At 37.3% G+C, this 19,149-nt stretch overlaps 1 protein-coding gene across 1 annotated transcript in view; it reads right to left on the reverse strand.

Annotated features, from left to right (window-relative positions):
- Positions 1-11,566: 11,566 nt before the first annotated feature.
- The window catches only part of LOC118798377, a 77,152-nt gene continuing 69,569 nt past the window's right edge, over positions 11,567-19,149 (reverse strand). The window contains exons 145-150 of the mRNA XM_036557808.1: positions 18,341-18,496; positions 18,035-18,168; positions 16,414-16,547; positions 15,473-15,566; positions 13,110-13,365; positions 11,567-12,151 (exon numbers count right to left, since the gene is read on the reverse strand). Of these exons, the coding sequence (XP_036413701.1) occupies positions 13,359-13,365; positions 15,473-15,566; positions 16,414-16,547; positions 18,035-18,168; positions 18,341-18,496 (525 nt within the window). The 3' untranslated portion in view covers positions 11,567-12,151; positions 13,110-13,358. The remainder of the gene's footprint in view (positions 12,152-13,109; positions 13,366-15,472; positions 15,567-16,413; positions 16,548-18,034; positions 18,169-18,340; positions 18,497-19,149) is intronic.

The raw sequence follows: 19,149 nt of genomic DNA on the forward strand, positions 1-19,149 counted from the left end.
GGTTCCAAAGCAGCTCAAAAAAAATGAGCTGTTTTAACCACCCAAAGGGAACGATCTGCTAACTGAGATTAGACAAGCGTTAATGCATCTTTTCAAAAATTATTATACTCCTTTGTCAACACTGTTAGTCAATATTGGGCGACAGTTAAACACTATGGGCCGGTTTCCTGGAGAGGGATTTCGTCTAATCACACAAACATTCAGAACAGAGATTCTTCATTAAAAAGAAAAGGCAGTCCATGTCTACGCCTGGTGGCCGGTGGTGGGGCTCTTGCTGAACGAGTTCTACATGGGACTAATGAGGAGGGAAATGTTGTCATTCAGGTGCCATAATTCAACTGCAGCCTCTCTCGACTCTCATACCAACTGTGACAGAAGAGTACGCAATTAAAACTGACAGGCAGATACACGCCTAGTGTTTAAGGTGGAGTCATAGACCTATTCTTAACAAAGAGACAGCATGTCCCTCTCTGGATTCTTCTGTTCTACAGCGTCACTTTTGAGCCCAAAGACACAAGCTGGTTTCCCATCCATATATTTTTAGACATATTTTGACATTTCCAATAAAAAGCCAAGGCCAGCTCAGGATGCAGTTCCTCAGCATTAAAGAATCTCTGTGAACTCGCTCCATATTTCTCAGAAGGGTTTTTACCAGCGTGACAAACTGACGGAAACACAGCCACAACATCCCTAACTGGACACCTGGATGAAACCTGGCAACAACAATGCAGAGATGTTTCTTAAACAAATACAGGATGAAGAAAAACAAGATCAAATCATACATAGACAGGATCAGGCTTCGAGAGTAATATATAAAAATATCTGAGACCAAGTAATTTCGCATTCCTTTCTAATTGAATACAAAGTTTTTTAGTTTATTATAAATGATTTGTGAAAAGTACAATCTTCCCATATCTGAACATGAATTTCAGAATTTTTAGTATTTGGCACAGTAAGATCACTGTAATGATCTTCTTACTGGAGAGAACAGTCCGTCCTCTAGAACCCGTACAGAACGCAGCAGCACGGATCCTCACAGCACCAACACAGAGAGCTCATATCCCCCCGTTACACACTGCACTGACCGCCTGGGTCTGTTAGAGAGAGTTTAAAGCTCTGCTGCTGGTTTTTAAAGCTCTAAATGACCTTAAAGCTCCTGAACGTCTGTTTATGATCTCAGATCTGCAGATTCTGACCTTCTGAACTCCTTCAGTAAAACACAGAAAACGTGGAGAGACTCTTTCAGTTATTCTGCTTCTAAACTGTGGAGCTCAGTTCAGCTTTTATTAGACAGTCGAGCTCAGAGCTCACTTTTAATAAACATCTGAAAACACAGCTCTTTAACTCAGAGCTTCATTAAACTCTACGACTCTTTAACTCAGAGCTTCAGTTAAACTCTACGACTGTTTAACTCAGAGCTTCATTAAAACTCTACGACTCTTTAACTCAGAGCTTCATTAAACTCTACGACTCTTTAACTCAGAGCTTCAGTAAAACTCTACGACTCTTTAACTCGGAGCTTCATTAAACTCTACGACTCTTTAACTCAGAGCTTCAGTAAAACTCTACGACTCTTTAACTCAGAGCTTCATTAAACTCTACGACTCTTTAACTCAGAGCTTCAGTAAAACTCTACGACTCTTTAACTCAGAGCTTCAGTAAAACTCTACGACTCTTTAACTCAGAGCTTCATTAAACTCTACGACTCTTTAACTCGGAGCTTCAGTAAACTCTACGACTCTTTAACTCAGAGCTTCAGTTAAACTCTACGACTGTTTAACTCAGAGCTTCAGTTAAACTCTACGACTGTTTAACTCAGAGCTTCAGTTAAACTCTACGACTGTTTAACTCAGAGCTTCATTAAACTCTACGACTCTTTAACTCGGAGCTTCAGTTAAACTCTACGACTGTTTAACTCAGAGCTTCAGTTAAACTCTACGACTGTTTAACTCAGAGCTTCATTAAACTCTACGACTCTTTAACTCAGAGCTTCAGTTAAACTCTACGACTGTTTAACTCAGAGCTTCATTAAAACTCTACGACTCTTTAACTCAGAGCTTCAGTAAAACTCTACGACTCTTTAACTCAGAGCTTCATTAAACTCTACGACTCTTTAACTCGGAGCTTCATTAAACTCTACGACTCTTTAACTCGGAGCTTCAGTAAAACTCTACGACTCTTTAACTCAGAGCTTCATTAAACTCTACGGCTCTTTAACTCGGAGCTTCATTAAACTCTACGACTCTTTAACTCGGAGCTTCATTCAACTCTACGGCTCTTTAACTCGGAGCTTCATTAAACTCTACGACTCTTTAACTCGGAGCTTCATTAAACTCTACGACTCTTTAACTCAGAGCTTCATTAAACTCTACGACTCTTTAACTCGGAGCTTCATTAAACTCTACGACTCTTTAACTCGGAGCTTCATTAAACTCTACGACTCTTTAACTCGGAGCTTCAGTAAAACTCTACGACTCTTTAACTCAGAGCTTCATTAAACTCTACGACTCTTTAACTCAGAGCTTCATTAAACTCTACGACTCTTTAACTCAGAGCTTCATTAAACTCTACGACTCTTTAACTCAGAGCTTCATTAAACTCTACGGCTCTTTAACTCAGAGCTTCAGTAAAACTCTACGACTCTTTGGGGTTTATCTGTTTAATCTGATCTGTTATTGTCTGATATGATTTTAAATTAATACTCATAGTTTCTTCTGTTACTGTTAAGCTTGATCTTCTGTCTGTAAAGCACTCTGAGTTGCCACCAGCCTGAAAGGTGTTCTATAAATAAAAATATCATAGTAATAATAATAATAATAATAATAATAATAATAATAATAATAAATGTCCCAGAAGAATGAAAAACTGTCAGTCTGACCTTTTTCTACAAAGACCTCAACATGGTCATTGTCACAAATGTGCTTACACTTAAATAATGACAGAGAAATAATGCAGAATCTGGAATATTTCTTAATTTTGCACATCATAACTTATCTTTGCTGCACAGTTTTCAAAATTCCAGAACTTTCTGTTGTTTGTTTCCAGGTTGGAATGGAAAACATCTCAGTTTTTCAAAGCATCCTCAGACTTTTGGACCTCACTGTCTGCGGGTGACGTTCACACTACGCCTGGGATTTCCAGGTTATGAACTTCGCTAAAATTCTCTCACAGAACGGTCACATACATTTCACATGCAAATTAATGTGCTTTCTGAACACTTCATATGTTAAAAATGTGTGGACAATTGTGGTGAAACATGTGACCCATCTGTACCAGCTTGTAAAGTCTAATTACGCATTTTCGCATCCAATCCAAACAAATGAATCCGTATATCTTTCACCGAAGAGGCGGAAGGTGACAGATGATCGTGCTCATCAAAATTCAGACAGCAGGTTCTGTTTCATGCTCGCTGTACTTTCCTGCATATCTAATGATTGGCTTACTTTTCTTACAACATACTTAACATTCAGCACAAGCAGCATTCTCACTCCACCCAGCTGACCAGAAATGAAAGTAAAAACACGTTTTAAAGTACATCTTCACCTGCACTACTGTGCTAAAGACTGGAATCAATGCTGTCAAATATATATAACCAATCTGGTGGCTGATAAATTTACAAAATCAACTCTGTATGATGACTCTTACAAATAAAGAGTATGAAGCTGTAGCTAGGACAAGTAGAGCTGCAGACGTTTCTAAAATGTGTATGAAAACTGTACACAATAAGAATAAAGTCAACATTACATTGTATTTATACATTTTTGTTTGATTTATTTGTTTACATATAAATTATTGTATAAAATCAATACATCTATATCTATTTAGCTTCCTATATGTTACCAGGAAATCTTATTGAGATCAAGGAATCTCTTTTACATAAGAGACCTGGCCACAACAGTAGCCATATAGACTCGCAGCCTATTAAAATACATCAAGTATGACATGAAATACGTCATATACAACGTGACATGCAGAACAGTTCAACTCAAAAGCCTCTCAAGAAAAACAATTGAGTTCAAGAGGCTTTATTCTCATTCCAGCTATTTAACAAGTACACAGTGAAATGAAACAACATTCCTCCAGGACCAACACAGGAACACAAGTGCAAAACAATACAATAAACACAGAGCAGACAATACAGTACAATAAATAACACAGAACACAGGCAGTACATGGTACTGAGAGTTTGTAGACTGTACAAATCCTAACTCCACTAAGACTACTGGTATACACATCATGCAGGAAAGCCTGCTCCTCAAAACTTATACAATATATGAAAAAAAGTGAAACAGGTCTCTCTATTTCTGACACAAGTAATTGCACAGTAATCACTGACATCGTTACAAAAAATGCCAGTCAAAGTGTATTTATGAGATGTATTTGTTATAATTACATCAAGCAAAGTAGGTTTATTTTGTGCCTTAGGATTTGGCCTTGATGGTACATTAAAGTGTTGCACAAGGTTTAGGGAGGGACAAAGTTCCTTAAAACAATCTGAGGTCCCTGAAACCCAGTCCCACTACAAATCACCCATAAGAGACTACGTAACAAATCAATAAAATCTAAATAATCAATTACCGATTTGTCATATTTGCCCGGATCCTGATTATAGGAAGGCTTCTAACCTTTACATGTATGAGACCGAGGCCCATTCTTCTTTTAAAATCTGAGGGAGTAGGTACACATTGCATGCAAGTAGGAGGTCCAGGATTGGGCTGAATATTTCCAGACAACATTATAAAAGCATAACCATAAATTGCAATTTTAGTTTAACAGGGAATGATTTGTCAAAAACACTGTTACCTACAAACTGTGAGAAAGAGTCCTCTGAAACAATGAAGTAGTCATCATTAGCTTCTGAAGATACAGGATCTCCTTTACTTGCACTTAAGAACTGATGATGTGGACTAACTGACTGATAATAGAAAATTCGTGCTGAAAAAGTTGAGCGTGGTACCCATTTAGTTCAGTTAATCCAGAGTTGCACCAAATATGTACCAAAAATATAAAAAATACATGATGCCAACTAAATACCATAATGTTGAGGATGGGCTTTGTCTCAAACTAGGCAGTGAAGATGATCCAGGTCACAGTGTAGGGTCTCAAACTGAGCAGTGGAGATGGTCAGACCTGAAGACCAGAAGAAATACAAGGTCTACAGCTGTGTCACTGTCCATGTGCACTTAGAGGATGCATAGAGTGCTGCTCTGTCCCCTCTAAGTGCTGCACTCCAGCTGTTGGATTCCAGACAGGCCTAAGTCCTAAGCAGTCCAGAGTTCAGTCTAGAGTTAACTAGCATCCACCGATCCAAACTGAAGGGAAAATGTTTTCATTGAGGAACACCAATCAATCAGGCCAACATGCCTTGACATAAAAAATTAAATAAAAACTTAAATATGTTAAGTAAATGTTATAATGGGGATCAGATCTTGACAAATATGATTGTAAAGCAGTTTATTACAGTATCATTTACAGTATCTAATAATTCAAAAGTCTTTAAATATTGAATGAAACTTTTAAGAAAATACCTTTTAGTGTTTAGATTATAAGATTTAAATTTACATCGTATAAATTATTCTAATTGTTCTTATGTATAATGTAATGCAAATTGACATAACTGATTCTAAACATGTGAATGGTAACCTATGATCAAAGCTGTTTCAGATTCAAGAGTTTGTGTATGCAAGTTACTCAATGAAAGTCTTGCTCTATATACACACACACACACACACACATACATATGTGTATATATATACACACATATATACACACACACACATATATATATATATATATATATATATATATATATATATATATAAATACAATGTGTCCCACAGTTTTCTTTATAGAAGTCCTGACTTTTTTCTAGAAGCTATTAGAGTTTGCTTCAGTTCAGCATGATGGAAGAGTGCCAGATAAAGCTTAAAAAGCAGTGAACATCACTCAGCACACACCCAGTGCATCATTCACACACTCAGCACGTCAGCAGTGTCTGAAAATGAAACTACACGTTCTAATAATACACATTTAATCAAATCGATAATATGAAAGTTCAGTATCAAGTCATTACCAGTTACCCAAATGATTACAAAATACATTTGAATTCAATGTTAAATTGAGACTTGAATTGTAACTAAACTTGTATTCATGGCGTTCACTTCCTTAACAATGTACCATAACAAAGAAGTGATAATGTTCGTCACTCATGAAATAGTCAATTTCCAAATAATAATATACTGGAGTTGTAATAAACATGGTCATTCCAGTCTGTTTTTTTAACATATTTGTAATTGCTGAACAGAGATCTTCCTCAATCCTGTAAAACTTAGCTAAGCTGTTTGAGGCTCTATAAGACTCTATAATGAACATGCTCTGTGTGTGGAATGCAGCAGGCAGAACCAAGCAGTAAATTATACTGTCATTGTTTGTGGTTCTTAAAAAAACAGGTTTAGTAGGAGCGAAGAAAAATGTACCAACTCAAGATGCCTTTACAGAGGTGGTGATAGGAACCAGGGGTCGCCATGACAACACAAAAATAGACATTTTATTTACTATCCAGAACCACCAGTGAACCTACACGAGTCTTCTGAGTTTATATGGAATGTTGATGATGGAAAATAGTGGAAAATCTGAAATAATAAGTTTTGGGGACCATTTTGCCTCACAGCGCCCTGCATGTATCCCTGACCATGAATGGAGTTTTGAAATATATATTTTAAACCAAAACCTTCTTAAAGCTTTTAGGGACACTAAACTCTTTAGACATCTGGTTCCAATCCCCACCACTGTGAGCATGTTTGTCTTTAACTCTGAATTTAAAACAAATTAGGAATCTGCCTTGTAAAGTTCAGTTTGTTAGATATTTATAGTTATAATATATATATATATATATATATATATATATATATATATATATATATATATATACACACACATGTGTGTGTGTGTGTGTGTGTGTGTGTGTGTGTTAGTTATATATACACTAACAGATACAGGACAGATAATTATATAAGTATATAAATACAATTATGTGTCATCTGGAATTTAGGACTTTAGAGCTACAAAATGACTGCATGTTTATGAGCCATTGTATTTATAAATTTGAACTTACATTTAAATACTGAACTCGGTTCATTTTTAATTGTATAGCTTTTTTATGGTCCCAAACTTGTAGGACCCATGACAAGCAGGCTGAGGGACACATATGGTGACAGGACTCCCTAAGAGCATGAGGAAGAAACCCTGATACGAATAAATACATTAAAACATGTTAAATAATTGTATGTCATTGAAAGGTTGGGTTTTCCTCACATTGCCAGTAAAATCAACCTGTTAAACAACAAAGAGATTACTTTTACTGTCGTCAAGAAGTCTTCCCTCTGGGGCACTCTATTGTGGAAACTTCTGGCCCTGCCCTTGGCCTGTCTGGAACCTTTGGGCTCCACCCTCTGCTCTGTCTGGAACCTTAAAGTTGAATGTATCTAATCTTGTCTGCCTGAATTCTGGCTCTAAGAATGCATCCTCTTGCCCTTTGCTCTTCCATTCATTACAACAGCCTTTTTGCATTTTACTAACAATTACATTTATTTAGCACTCATGACAAAAGCCATCACAAAGCAACTTTAATGAAATCTGGGTCCAGTTCCCCGATTAGCATGCTGCCCTTGCTGTGTTATTGTTTTGCTGTTCATCTATTTATCTGGTGTCGACCAGAGGAGAATAAGTTCCCCTTAGGGACTTGGTTTCTCTCATGGTTTCCTCTTCTTGCTCTTTGGGAGTTTTTCTAGCCACTGTTACCCTTGGCAATGCTTCTTCGGGGTTCGGACCCACCTGTAAAGTTGCTTTGTGCCCAGAAGCATTGGCAGAAGTACATTATTGGGCAGGCCTGTGACAAAGTGGGTAGGCCAACTTGGTAGATACAATTTCCAAATGTGCTAATGTCCTGCAATGTCATAACATCAGTAGCTGTCAATCTGAAAGCTAGATTCACATAAACACAACCAGCACTGCAGCACCCTTTACTATAAAGACAGTAAGGTATGTGTCGGCTCACCATAGACATGTTTTTTCCAAAGAAAATGACATAACTGATTCAATATTAAACAGCTCAGATGCACGAAGGGAACACACACAAAAAACCTGAAAACCCAAACCTAATCATTCTAGGCTTAAACACACCACCAGAGAGGATGAAGCCGAACATGACATGACTGAGATACAATCAGACACCTGAGATGTGCAAAGAAAAGCAACACAGAAACCTTAGAAACCTAAACCTAATCATTAAAGCCAAAAACATATTGCCACAGCGGGCATACAAATGTTTAAGATCCCTTAATGTCTTACCTTTGAGGCACTGAGACGTTAGACGCTAGCTGTGACATTTTCACAAAGCCCATTTCAGTTTTTTAGTAAAAGAGCACCGTACTTTGCAGAAAACTGGCAACAATGACAATATCTTTTTCAACATTTTTTTCAGATGTGGGCTGGAAGAAAGCGACATACTCAGGATGAAATCTCACTATTAAACACCCCCAGTTACATTTTTAAATCATGACTGGAATTTCAAACTCAAAGACTGGTGCACAGATAACAAACTGAAGGCTTGAGACAATGGCGGATAGCAATGGTTGCTGACTGGAGGCCTGAGAAAATAAGGCAGAGCTTGGCGGAGACTAATAATTTGACTGGCTATAAAACAATAACAGCACTGACAGAAAACAAATCAGATCAACTTCATTTAGCTTCAAAACTACCTTGCCTTATTATGTAGAATATGTTACCCTTTTAAATCTGGATTTTTTTTTTGGTCCTCTCTTCCAGGAACGTTTCCTGCCACTGTCTCCAACTGTAGCTCACTATGTATGCCTGACAGGGTTCTTATAGCATCGACATCTTAACTGAATATTTCTTTACTAATGTTTACTTACCTGTCATTTGACTTTATACCATATCTTCCTTTTTCCAATGGCCATACTGTAGTCTTGGGACTTCAAAGTGTCATATCCATGTTTGCTTGTTGAACATCTCAATCCATAGGGTGTTATGGAGTTTGTCCTCCTTTGAAGTTGTAACAGCCTCCAATCCTTTGGGAAGGCTTTCCAGTAGACGTTGGAACATTGCTCTAGGAATTCACTCAAACTTGGCCACAGGAGCATCAGTGAAGTCAGGCACTGACGTTTGGTCATAAGGCTTGGCTCACAGTCAGCATTCTAATTCACCCAAAAAGTGTTGGATGGGGTTGAGGTCAGGGCTCTGTGCAGGCCAGTCAAGTTCCTCTACCCTAAACCTGACAAACCTATTCTATATAAAGCTTGTTTTTAGCCCTGCTGAATTCCTACTCCACCAAACTTTATAGTTGGAATGCTCTATTTGGGCTGGTAGCGTTCCTCTCACCAAATCTAGTTTCGTCCATCAGCCTATTAGATCGTGAAGTGTGATTAATCACTCCAGAAAACATGTGTCCACTGCTCCAGACTCCAGCGCTGGTGTGCTTTACAGACTGAAGTGGACCCCTGGTATTGCATGTGGTGATCTTGGGCTTGTGTATGACTGCTGGGCCACCGTGGTCCACATCGAAACCCAAACCATGAAGCTCTAGACAAACAGTCCTGGTGCTGACGCTGCTTCCAGAGGGAGTTTGGGGTTTGGTAATTAGTGTTGTAACTACCAAAGGACAGCAGTTCAAGCGACACTTTCCTATATGTAAGTCCTGATGTTAACCAAGTAACATGTACATTTTATCGTCATCATTTGGTTGGTTGCTGATTTCTGGTCCTTTGATATAACTTTCAGAAGTCAGAGATAGTATCCTTGTAATAAATGGATCACGCAAACCTATTATTCTGTTCTAGACTTTCTATTTGCTTCCCTTTTCCCCTGATTTAAGGTTGTTGGAGATCAAAGAGTTCTTTATTTCTTGTATTTTTCTCTGGTCTCCTGATTAAGGGACAAATAAATAACTTATGTTTGGGAGTGAAAACATGGCTAGTTGTCCAGTCCCTGTCCAGTCTTCTCAGTGTGCACCAACAAGAAGTACAAGCTGACAATAGTGTCACAATGAGGAGTCTGCTTTCCACTGCTAATCATTTTATTTTTATTTTTTTTAAAGTGTTCAAAAAGAAAAAAGATGGACAACCTACAGTGGTGTGAAAAAGTGATTGCCCCCTAAACCTAATAACTGGTTGGGCCACCCTTAGCAGCAACAACTGCAATCAAGCATTTGCGATAACTGGCAAAGAGTCTTTTACAGCGCTGTGGAGGAATTTTGGCCACTCATCTTTGCAGAATTGTTGTAATTCAGCCACATTGGAGGGTTTCCAAGCATGAACCGCCTTTTTAAGGTCATGCCACAGCATCTCAATCGGATTCAGGTCAGAACTTTGACTAGGCCACTCCAAAGTCTTAATTTTGTTTTTCCTAAGCCATTGTTTTGGATCATTGTCCTGCTGCAGCTTGAGGTCACGAACAGATGGCCAGACATTCTCCTTCAGGATTTTTTGGTAGACAGCAGAATTCATGGTTCTATTTACCACAGCAAGTCTTCCAGGTCCTGAAGCAGCAAAACAGCCCCAGACCATCACACTACCACCACCATATTTTACTGTTGGCATGATGTTCCTTTTCTGAAATGCTGTGTTACTTCTACGCCAGATCTAATGGGACATACACCTTCCAAAAAGTTCTGGGTTCTACATAAAAGAAGGCAGTGGCTGTGCACTAGTGAATCAGCTAGGTTATTTTATTGTCCTTTAAGATCTAGAATCTATTATCCAAGTAAGATTTCGACTTTAAACTACTAGATAATTATTTTAGATATCATAATAATAAGTTCCAAAATGATCTGACTAAATTACAATGCAATGCCCAACAGATTCTAGATATTAACTGGGCAAGTATGTGGTACAAACTCCACAGTACTGTGTAATTATTTTGGGAAAAATGCAGCAGGTAGTTATATGATGTACAAAGATTGTCTTGGTATTCAAAATAATTACACAATACTGGGAGGATTCTACCTCACATTTACTTAGTTAATATCTAGAAACTGTTTGGCATTTTAGTGTTATTTAGTTAAAATGTCTCAAATCTTACCATTGTTTTACCTAAAATAATTATCTAGTACTTTGGAGTTTGTACCTAGAACTTTCAAAGAAAGTGTTACTGAGTACAATATGGTAAAATACAGCTGACATACTTCTTGATTTTTCTTGGGGCTCCTTAACATCCCTAAAATCTGTGCCTCAGAGGTTCATGTCTGATACCTCTAATCCAGTCACCACTAAAGATCTGTGTGTTTGTATTGTTCACATCATGTTATGTTGCACTGTAATGTTATGTAATTCAAAGCAGTCTCTTGCATTTTTTTCAAAGTTGCTGCCATTTTTTATTTGAATTTATTTGAATTTAATAGTTTTCTATATAAAAAAATACATACACTCTAAAGCTTACAAATATATTAATGTTATTTAATGTAATTTATTTTACATTTTAAGGTTTAATTTAATTTAAGGTTTGTTTATGCTATTTTATCTGGCTTATAAGCAATAATCTTGAAAAAAGCTGAAGTTTTTAAAACGTTATTTTTATTGAGAATGAATGTGAAGTTGAACAATTAAGTGAAGATTAGTCAGGAATAGAATCATTTAATAACTGTCTGGTTAGTTTAAAGATTTAAACATTGATTTTACATTAGTCCCACTCCAAAATTTAGAATTGATACAGCACAACAGTCCCATTATGCTAAAAAAATAAAAAACATGTCTAAACATCTACAGAGAATTGATAAATATTACTAATAATTTTGATTGTACAATTGTGAATGGATAAAACACATCTAGGTAATGAAACAATATAATTCCTCTGAAAATTTGATGAAGTTAAAATACAGTGCAATGTATTAATACTCAGATAACAGAAAAAACATGGTAACTAAACTATGAATGTGATTATAGTGTGAGTAATGTAATGAAGCACTGAAGCTGTATTTTGTGTGTGTGTATGTGAGTGTGTGAGTGTGTGTATTTCAGTGACAGTGTGATTGTTGGATGGTTAGATGGTTATCGTAGTGTGTGCAGTGTGATGGTCAGAAGTCCTACACACAGAGAGACGAGCCACAGTCCTGAACCACGATGTACAACACCGGAACCTGGAACACACACACACTAATGTCAGTTATCAGTACATAATGCAGACTAAGGTGATTACAGTTATGGGTAAACACTACTGTAAGACCATGCTTACAAGGCTACATGGCACATACATGACAACCGACGCTGACCTTAATAAACATTTATTTCAAAAGGCATTATTTGTCATAAAAGCTGCATTTGCCAACATACGTTTAATCTACGTCAGATTTATTTTTTATTCACATTAAGCTGTATCATGACACTCACAGGGGATGAGCTCACAGTGACATAATGCTGATAATATGAGTGCCAAGTCAGGCTGGTTGGACAAAAGTGAGGATTTTCTGTGGCCCTTAGTTAATTTTACCATTTGTAAGATTTAAGCTACATCACACCATCACTGTTATATACACTGAGTTACAAAGTCAGCTGTTATAACATGCTATGTCATTTCACCCCCAAAAAAGTCCTGACAGAATCCAAAGTCAGAAAAAATCTTTGTCATCTGACACTGATGTTATCTTAACAAGATATCTAAGTCAACAAATGTAGGCTTTATATAGAAGATTCATTTTGGAATAAGTATTTACAAATGTTTATGTAGCCGATTCATAAATGCTTATGTACACTCATAAAAACGATGTTTCTTCAGAGGTTCTTTAGTAAAGGAAATGGTTCTATAGAGAACCATGAACACGCAAAGAACCCTTTGTATGATTAAAGGTTTCTTTGCATCCTGAAAGGGCTCTTCAGATTGACAGAGAATGTGCTGTAGATGGTTCTATGTAAAGATGTCAAGCTTGTAACAATAGCAGAGCCCTTTTTGAGGAGTTATGAGGAATATAATAACTATTCCAGTGATGATAATGAATAGAAACCTTATAACAGCAATGACAGATCACACACAACAGCAGTGAGGATGAAATGGAATGCTGATTCTTCTGAGAACGACCCTTTTGATGAAGAGTGTCTTACCATGTGTTGTAGCATTGACTGTGTAGCTGGTCTGAGTGATGGTGGTGTTAGTCAGTGACACTGTAACATTAGTGATGGTTGCAGCTGTAGAGCTGATGGGGTCGTCTTTGCCTCCTACAAGTCCGATGTTCAGGGTCGCCAATTCAGACTTGTATTGCTGATCCGTCCATGACCGAACTGCTGTGGTGTTCTCAAATAGCTTCAGGCTGTCCAGATTCATTCCCAAAAGACTACGCACTGTATTGACACTCAGGGTCTGAAACACATAAAATGTTATGTCTTTAGTTTACTAACAAGTCCCCTTTGCCTTAGGTGTGTCTCATATCATTTAAAAGGTATGCCCTATGATCACTGTTGTATTTACCTATACATGTATGTACTGGTGTATTAACTTCCTTAAAGTAGCTAGCAGATAGACTGCTTCTTTTCATAGGTAGGTTGGAGCCTTTTGAGCTTCAAATGTACATGTGGATATACATTCCACATGTTAAATCTTGGGTATTATTCCAGCTGTTGAATATATCTTGGTTAAACCATGATGCAATGCCACAGGAATTTTACAATGTTTGAACAACTACATGTTTTTTTGGGACATGCCGCTCTGTAAAAATGCTGCCTAAACATTCTGGACCTTGTGGATTGACTTCTTAACCTTAAGTGCTAGCAGATGAAGTCACACAAGCCCTGAGATCTTTGCCCAAGACGCAGCCACAATTATATCAACAAACCTGGAAAACTGCTCAACGGTTGGAGGCTGGAAGATTAGAATAGTTTATAGAAGAGTCTGTTTATACCAAAGAAAGGAGACCAGAGAAAGTGTTCAATTGACAAGAGTAAAGCTTTTGACTGCATCAACCTCATAAAATCAAGGGATGTCCTCATGAAAATGACAACCATGACAAAAATAGAAAATGGAAAAACAGAATGGTTTCCCATCAGCAAAGGAGTTTGACAGGTCTGCCCAGTGTCACCATGCTTATATAACCTGTATGCTGAACATGTAATAAGAGAAGCAGGGCTAGATAAAGATAATCGAGGATTTAAGATTGGTAGAACTATAAATAATCTTTGATGTACAGATGACATGACACATTCTACATTGCCTGATTGACTGTTTATGATTAAAATGTCTATTTCAGCTGTACAGCTCACTGTACTCATAAAGTGCATTCACATGGTCATGGCTCGGCATTTATCACCCATGATAATTTATATAGTGGCATTTATTATCCATGAACCAGTGAACTAGACTAGTGCAGTTGATTATCAATATGTATGGATGGGAGTTTGACCATGATTTCACTGTACTTCCTGACTTATCTTTATATGAAAATACTTAATGATCTCATATTACCCTATACTTCAGGAAGGAATAGTAAAATTTGGTGGGGATGCAGTGAATAACAATAGGATTGCAAAGAAGCTGTTGGAAGATGGAGTGGGCCTTCAAGGCCAAAAAGGAGGGCAGCACAGACTGATGCAGACTATGGAATTCAAAGGCACAAACCTCACAAAGGAGGGAAAAGATGAGATTTTTGAGAGTGCATCTCTTTTTGGGGAGGAGACTGGGGTAAACAACTCTCATGGCTCAACTAAACCTGTCTGCCTCCATTGCTATCTTTCATCCACCCAAAACAATAACATTACTGAGGACCAGCATTATTGAACCAACCTGTGGTGGTAGAGTGAACCTCACCCACTGAAAACTTCAGTAAACCCTTCATTAGAGTCATGCATTTGTGCTCATAACAGGAAAGTGAAGCATGACACTGCGAAAACTTTCAACCAGGGTGGAGGCCCTAGGGTGGATGAGTCAGTTGACTTTTGTAACAGGGTAGGTATCTCATCACTTGAAGAATCTCGCCCACACAGGCCTTTACAGGTTTAAAGTCATGACATTTGGGATTTCAAATGCACCACTAACATTTCAAAGGCTGATGAACTCGGTGCTGGCTGGCATGATATATGACCAATCTATTGTCTACCTAGATAACATTGTGGTGGCTTCACCATATTTTAAGGAACATGTCAAGGATCTAGTCAATTTCCTCTCAGACGCTGGTTTAAAACTAAAACCCTCTGAAAAAGGTCTTTCAGAGGGTTTTAACCCAGATAAAGAGAAAACAAAGAACACAAAGGCCTTCAAGGAATTCCCCAAGGCCCCCTTGACAAACAAGTAAGGCAGTTCTTTGGCATAACTCGTAAGGTTCATCAGAGTTATGCCAAACTGGCAGAACCACTGATTGCCCTGAAGGTGTGCTTTAACTCAAAGAGACTACTGCGCTTTCAAAGACACAATGTACTGCCATGACTTCATAAGACAATTCTGTTTCTGTTGTAGACAAGTGTATTATTTTTCACACCTTGAGCACAGAAGGTTCAGACTCATGAAAGTGGTGATGTCCATGCTGATGTTCTGAGTAGAAAGAGCTCGTATATCCTCCACAGGAGCTCCACCTAAACACACACAGAGACATACAGTGGTGTTTTGATTTGACAAGAGACAACTGAAAAGGGAATGTAAAAAAATCCTGTACTTATTAAAGATCTTAATCTTACCTGACGTGTTTACAAAAACTATGTTGGTTGCAGAGCTATTTTTGGATTACACAATAGGGTTCAAAAGTCTAAGTTCACTGCCAAGAGCTGTTTTATTGCCTATAAACCTATTACAAATTTCCCAGTTGATACAGAGGTCACTGTATTTATAGGTGCACTTTGTATGTTTCATATATTCAGTTAGTAAATGAAGACTTGCTGACTGTATATACAATACCGTTCAAAGGTTTTAGGCACCATGTAACATTAGAACAAGTGCTATCATCAATGCAGTAAAAACACAAGACTTTCTGTTATTTAAAAAAGCAGCTGAAGTCTTTTGAGCTAGCCAGAAGTACGGATGTCTTATTCCAGGTTTGTCCTCAACGCCAGAGACATTGCAGGGATTTGATAAAATTCATCACCAGCGCACCTGATTTAATTGAATGAATGATTAATTAGTTAAATTGGATATTTGATGACAACTACAAATGGTACCAAGCTGCTACAAGGAGGGGTTTGGAAATGAGCACAGAAAACACTTATATACATACAATTAATACTTACTGTACTAATGTTATTTGTATTTACTCTAGTATTAGAGCTTTTCTCTGATTAAATAAACGCATACTGTCCACATAAACAGCTTTTTTAAATATAATTTTCTACGTCTGATGAGTTGATAGTATGTATATTATTGTATTGTTGCTACTTTTGCTGCTGAATAGGAACTTAATGTGAATAGCATGCATATCATGAGGTTTACCCAGGTAAGAGTTGATGAGCTGGTAGAATGCTGCAGGGTCGCTGCGTTGCGTGCTGAATGAGGAGTTGGCGATGATATACAGAGCTGATTTCTGATCAATGGAACATGAGGATACATTCACAGAGCTTGCTTTCCTGCAGAAAAGAAAAAGAAAGCCCCAGACTGAGTGTTTGCTTTACAAACACTGGACAAGTCTAATTATCTAGATACAATTTTAAAATTAGCCAGAGTATAATAATTATGTAACTTTGTTAGATTCAGTGCTGAACTGTAACTATTGGCGCAGCTACTTCAGGCCAAAAATTTGCACTATGTTAGTAAGCGTTAGTGACGTAACTTATATTAGCTCCAAAGTAATAAGCCTGTCACTAACTAGAACCTACAGGAATCAAATGTGCCACGGCAGGCTAATATGATGTGAATTTAGGTGATCATTCATGCTCAATAATTTCAAATAATTTCAATACATTCAATTTACTTAGCAAAGTATTTATTGTGCATCACTACAACTAATAAAGCAGTTTTTACTCATTTTGCATAACTGACCTCCAAATATGTAGTAATACAGGTGATAGAATGAATCAAGCTTAATGTACAGTGAATAAACCATTTAGAAGTGTCTAATTTGATAAACTCCCAATAGGTGTTCCCTAAAACCAAGTGTTACTAATAATTTCTCCTTGTACCCTTTTGGGATTTTTAATAATAAGTTAACACCGATTCACATTAACATATTTTGGCCACTCTAGATTAAACACGAACGTTTATAGCTAAAAGTAATTCCATATGCTTTATCTGGAGCTTGAAACAGACATTAACACATATATCTGAGCTTGTATGTATCAGTTTTACTGTAACTCTTTCAGTAAAGAGTCCTGCATAGAGCTGCTGTCGCTGTTTTACATTCCTAACAACCACCTGAAATCTGCTTAAACGATGGCAGATATTCACATCAATGATGTATCTAGAACTTCCTGTGTCTCATTATGTTGGTAGTTAATTTAATGTGTAAGGCCTTTAGTCCAGCTCCTGAAGTCCGCACTCACGGGAGAGCTCATCTGGCTTTATCGACCTAGATACCACAGAGGAAATAGTACTGATAGGATCATTTCTGTTAGGTGTTTCAAAATTTTTAATGCTTTCATGATTGTAACCCAAAACCTAACAATGCAAAAAGCACATTATTACAATATACTTGTAAAGCTTAAATACAAGCATGATGATTATATTAAAAATAAATACTAAAACTACAGATATATATTTTTGGTTCGCAGAAAACACTTGGCCTTCTCTGGAGGCCTAAAAGGCTCTGAGAGGGGTCTTTTGTCTATGTCTATTGTCAGGTGCTAAATTTCATGTAAGGAGCTCACCATGAGAACATTCAGCCTGACTGAAGTTATTGGAGCTAGAAAATACAGACCTGTCAAGTATTATCAGGATTTACCTATTTTGAATTAACTAATTATTAGGAAAAGGTTTGCTTGAGTAAGTCATTTATCTGAATTAGCCAGTCACACTGAATGTTCCCTTCTGTATGTGAATCTTGCATATTTTCTAAAAATGAAGTACTCACCAATCTGTGTGTGTTATATTTTTGTGTATTTTATATTTTGATACTTACCTCAGGCTGTCAGCAGTGATGGTTTTGAGAACACTGACATCCAAAGAACAGACGTTGGAACCAATTGCATTTAGTTCAGCAGTTCCCAGAGTGTTACCAGCCACGCTGAGATACCTCGTAATCACAGCATTACTCTACAACACAATAGACAAATTAATTTTTTACACAAAAGTCTGAGAAAAATTGTTGAGCTGGATTCTGGCTCCACTTAGTGGCTGTCTGTTAAATTGCAGCCAGCAGGATCATCAGCTGGTACCTTCAGTAATATCACTACATTCTACACAGATACACTAATAGACTTGCTACCTGCTCTGAGGTCCAGTCTCCATTATCTGAGTTCATCAGAGAGGACAGTGTGTCGATTGTGGTGATGTTCCACTTGTTGATGTCACTAACAGTGGCCACACGAGACACGGCACTCAGTAGCTGTACCACACTTTCTGGAAGGCCTGATGGGTAGAGCTGAAACAGACACTCTGTCAACTCACAAATCACAACACAAAACACTACCGGGGAAAATCTGGAACACATATGTGATGCTACAAAATATACATCATATAGAAATAAAATCTGAGAGCCAGATGTATGTATGTACAAGTGCAGGCACAGCGCCTTGATGTCATCATAATATGTGCCCAAAATGCTCCTGAATTAACATTAGATTTAAAGAAAAAACTATGCAAAACTGTCCGCCATGAGTTGCTCAGTTAAACTGAGCAGAACATGTAATTAGACACACGTAATATCTCCACACATTTTTTGCATGATCCTCCCATTTTTTGCGCAGCCCTCTCACAAATACATACTGCATGTATACAGACAAAATGTACTTCTGTATATATGTGTGTGTATATATATATATATATATATATATATATATATATATATATATATATATATATATATATATATATACACACACACACACACATTTTTTTTTTTACTTTTTAGACTTGTTTAGACTTGAAAATGCTGTTTTCCTGTACAATTTGCGTAAATTTCATAACCAAAATTTCATTGGGCCAAAAGAAATGGTCTAAAATTGTTTGGACAAATTATTGGTTTCATTGACTTACATTAAACGTAAAGTAGGTTTTTTCCTTCTCATCTAAAGT

The sequence above is a fragment of the Colossoma macropomum genome, unplaced genomic scaffold (genome assembly GCF_904425465.1).
Source record: "Colossoma macropomum unplaced genomic scaffold, Colossoma_macropomum, whole genome shotgun sequence".
NCBI classification, from domain to species: Eukaryota; Metazoa; Chordata; class Actinopteri; order Characiformes; family Serrasalmidae; genus Colossoma; species Colossoma macropomum.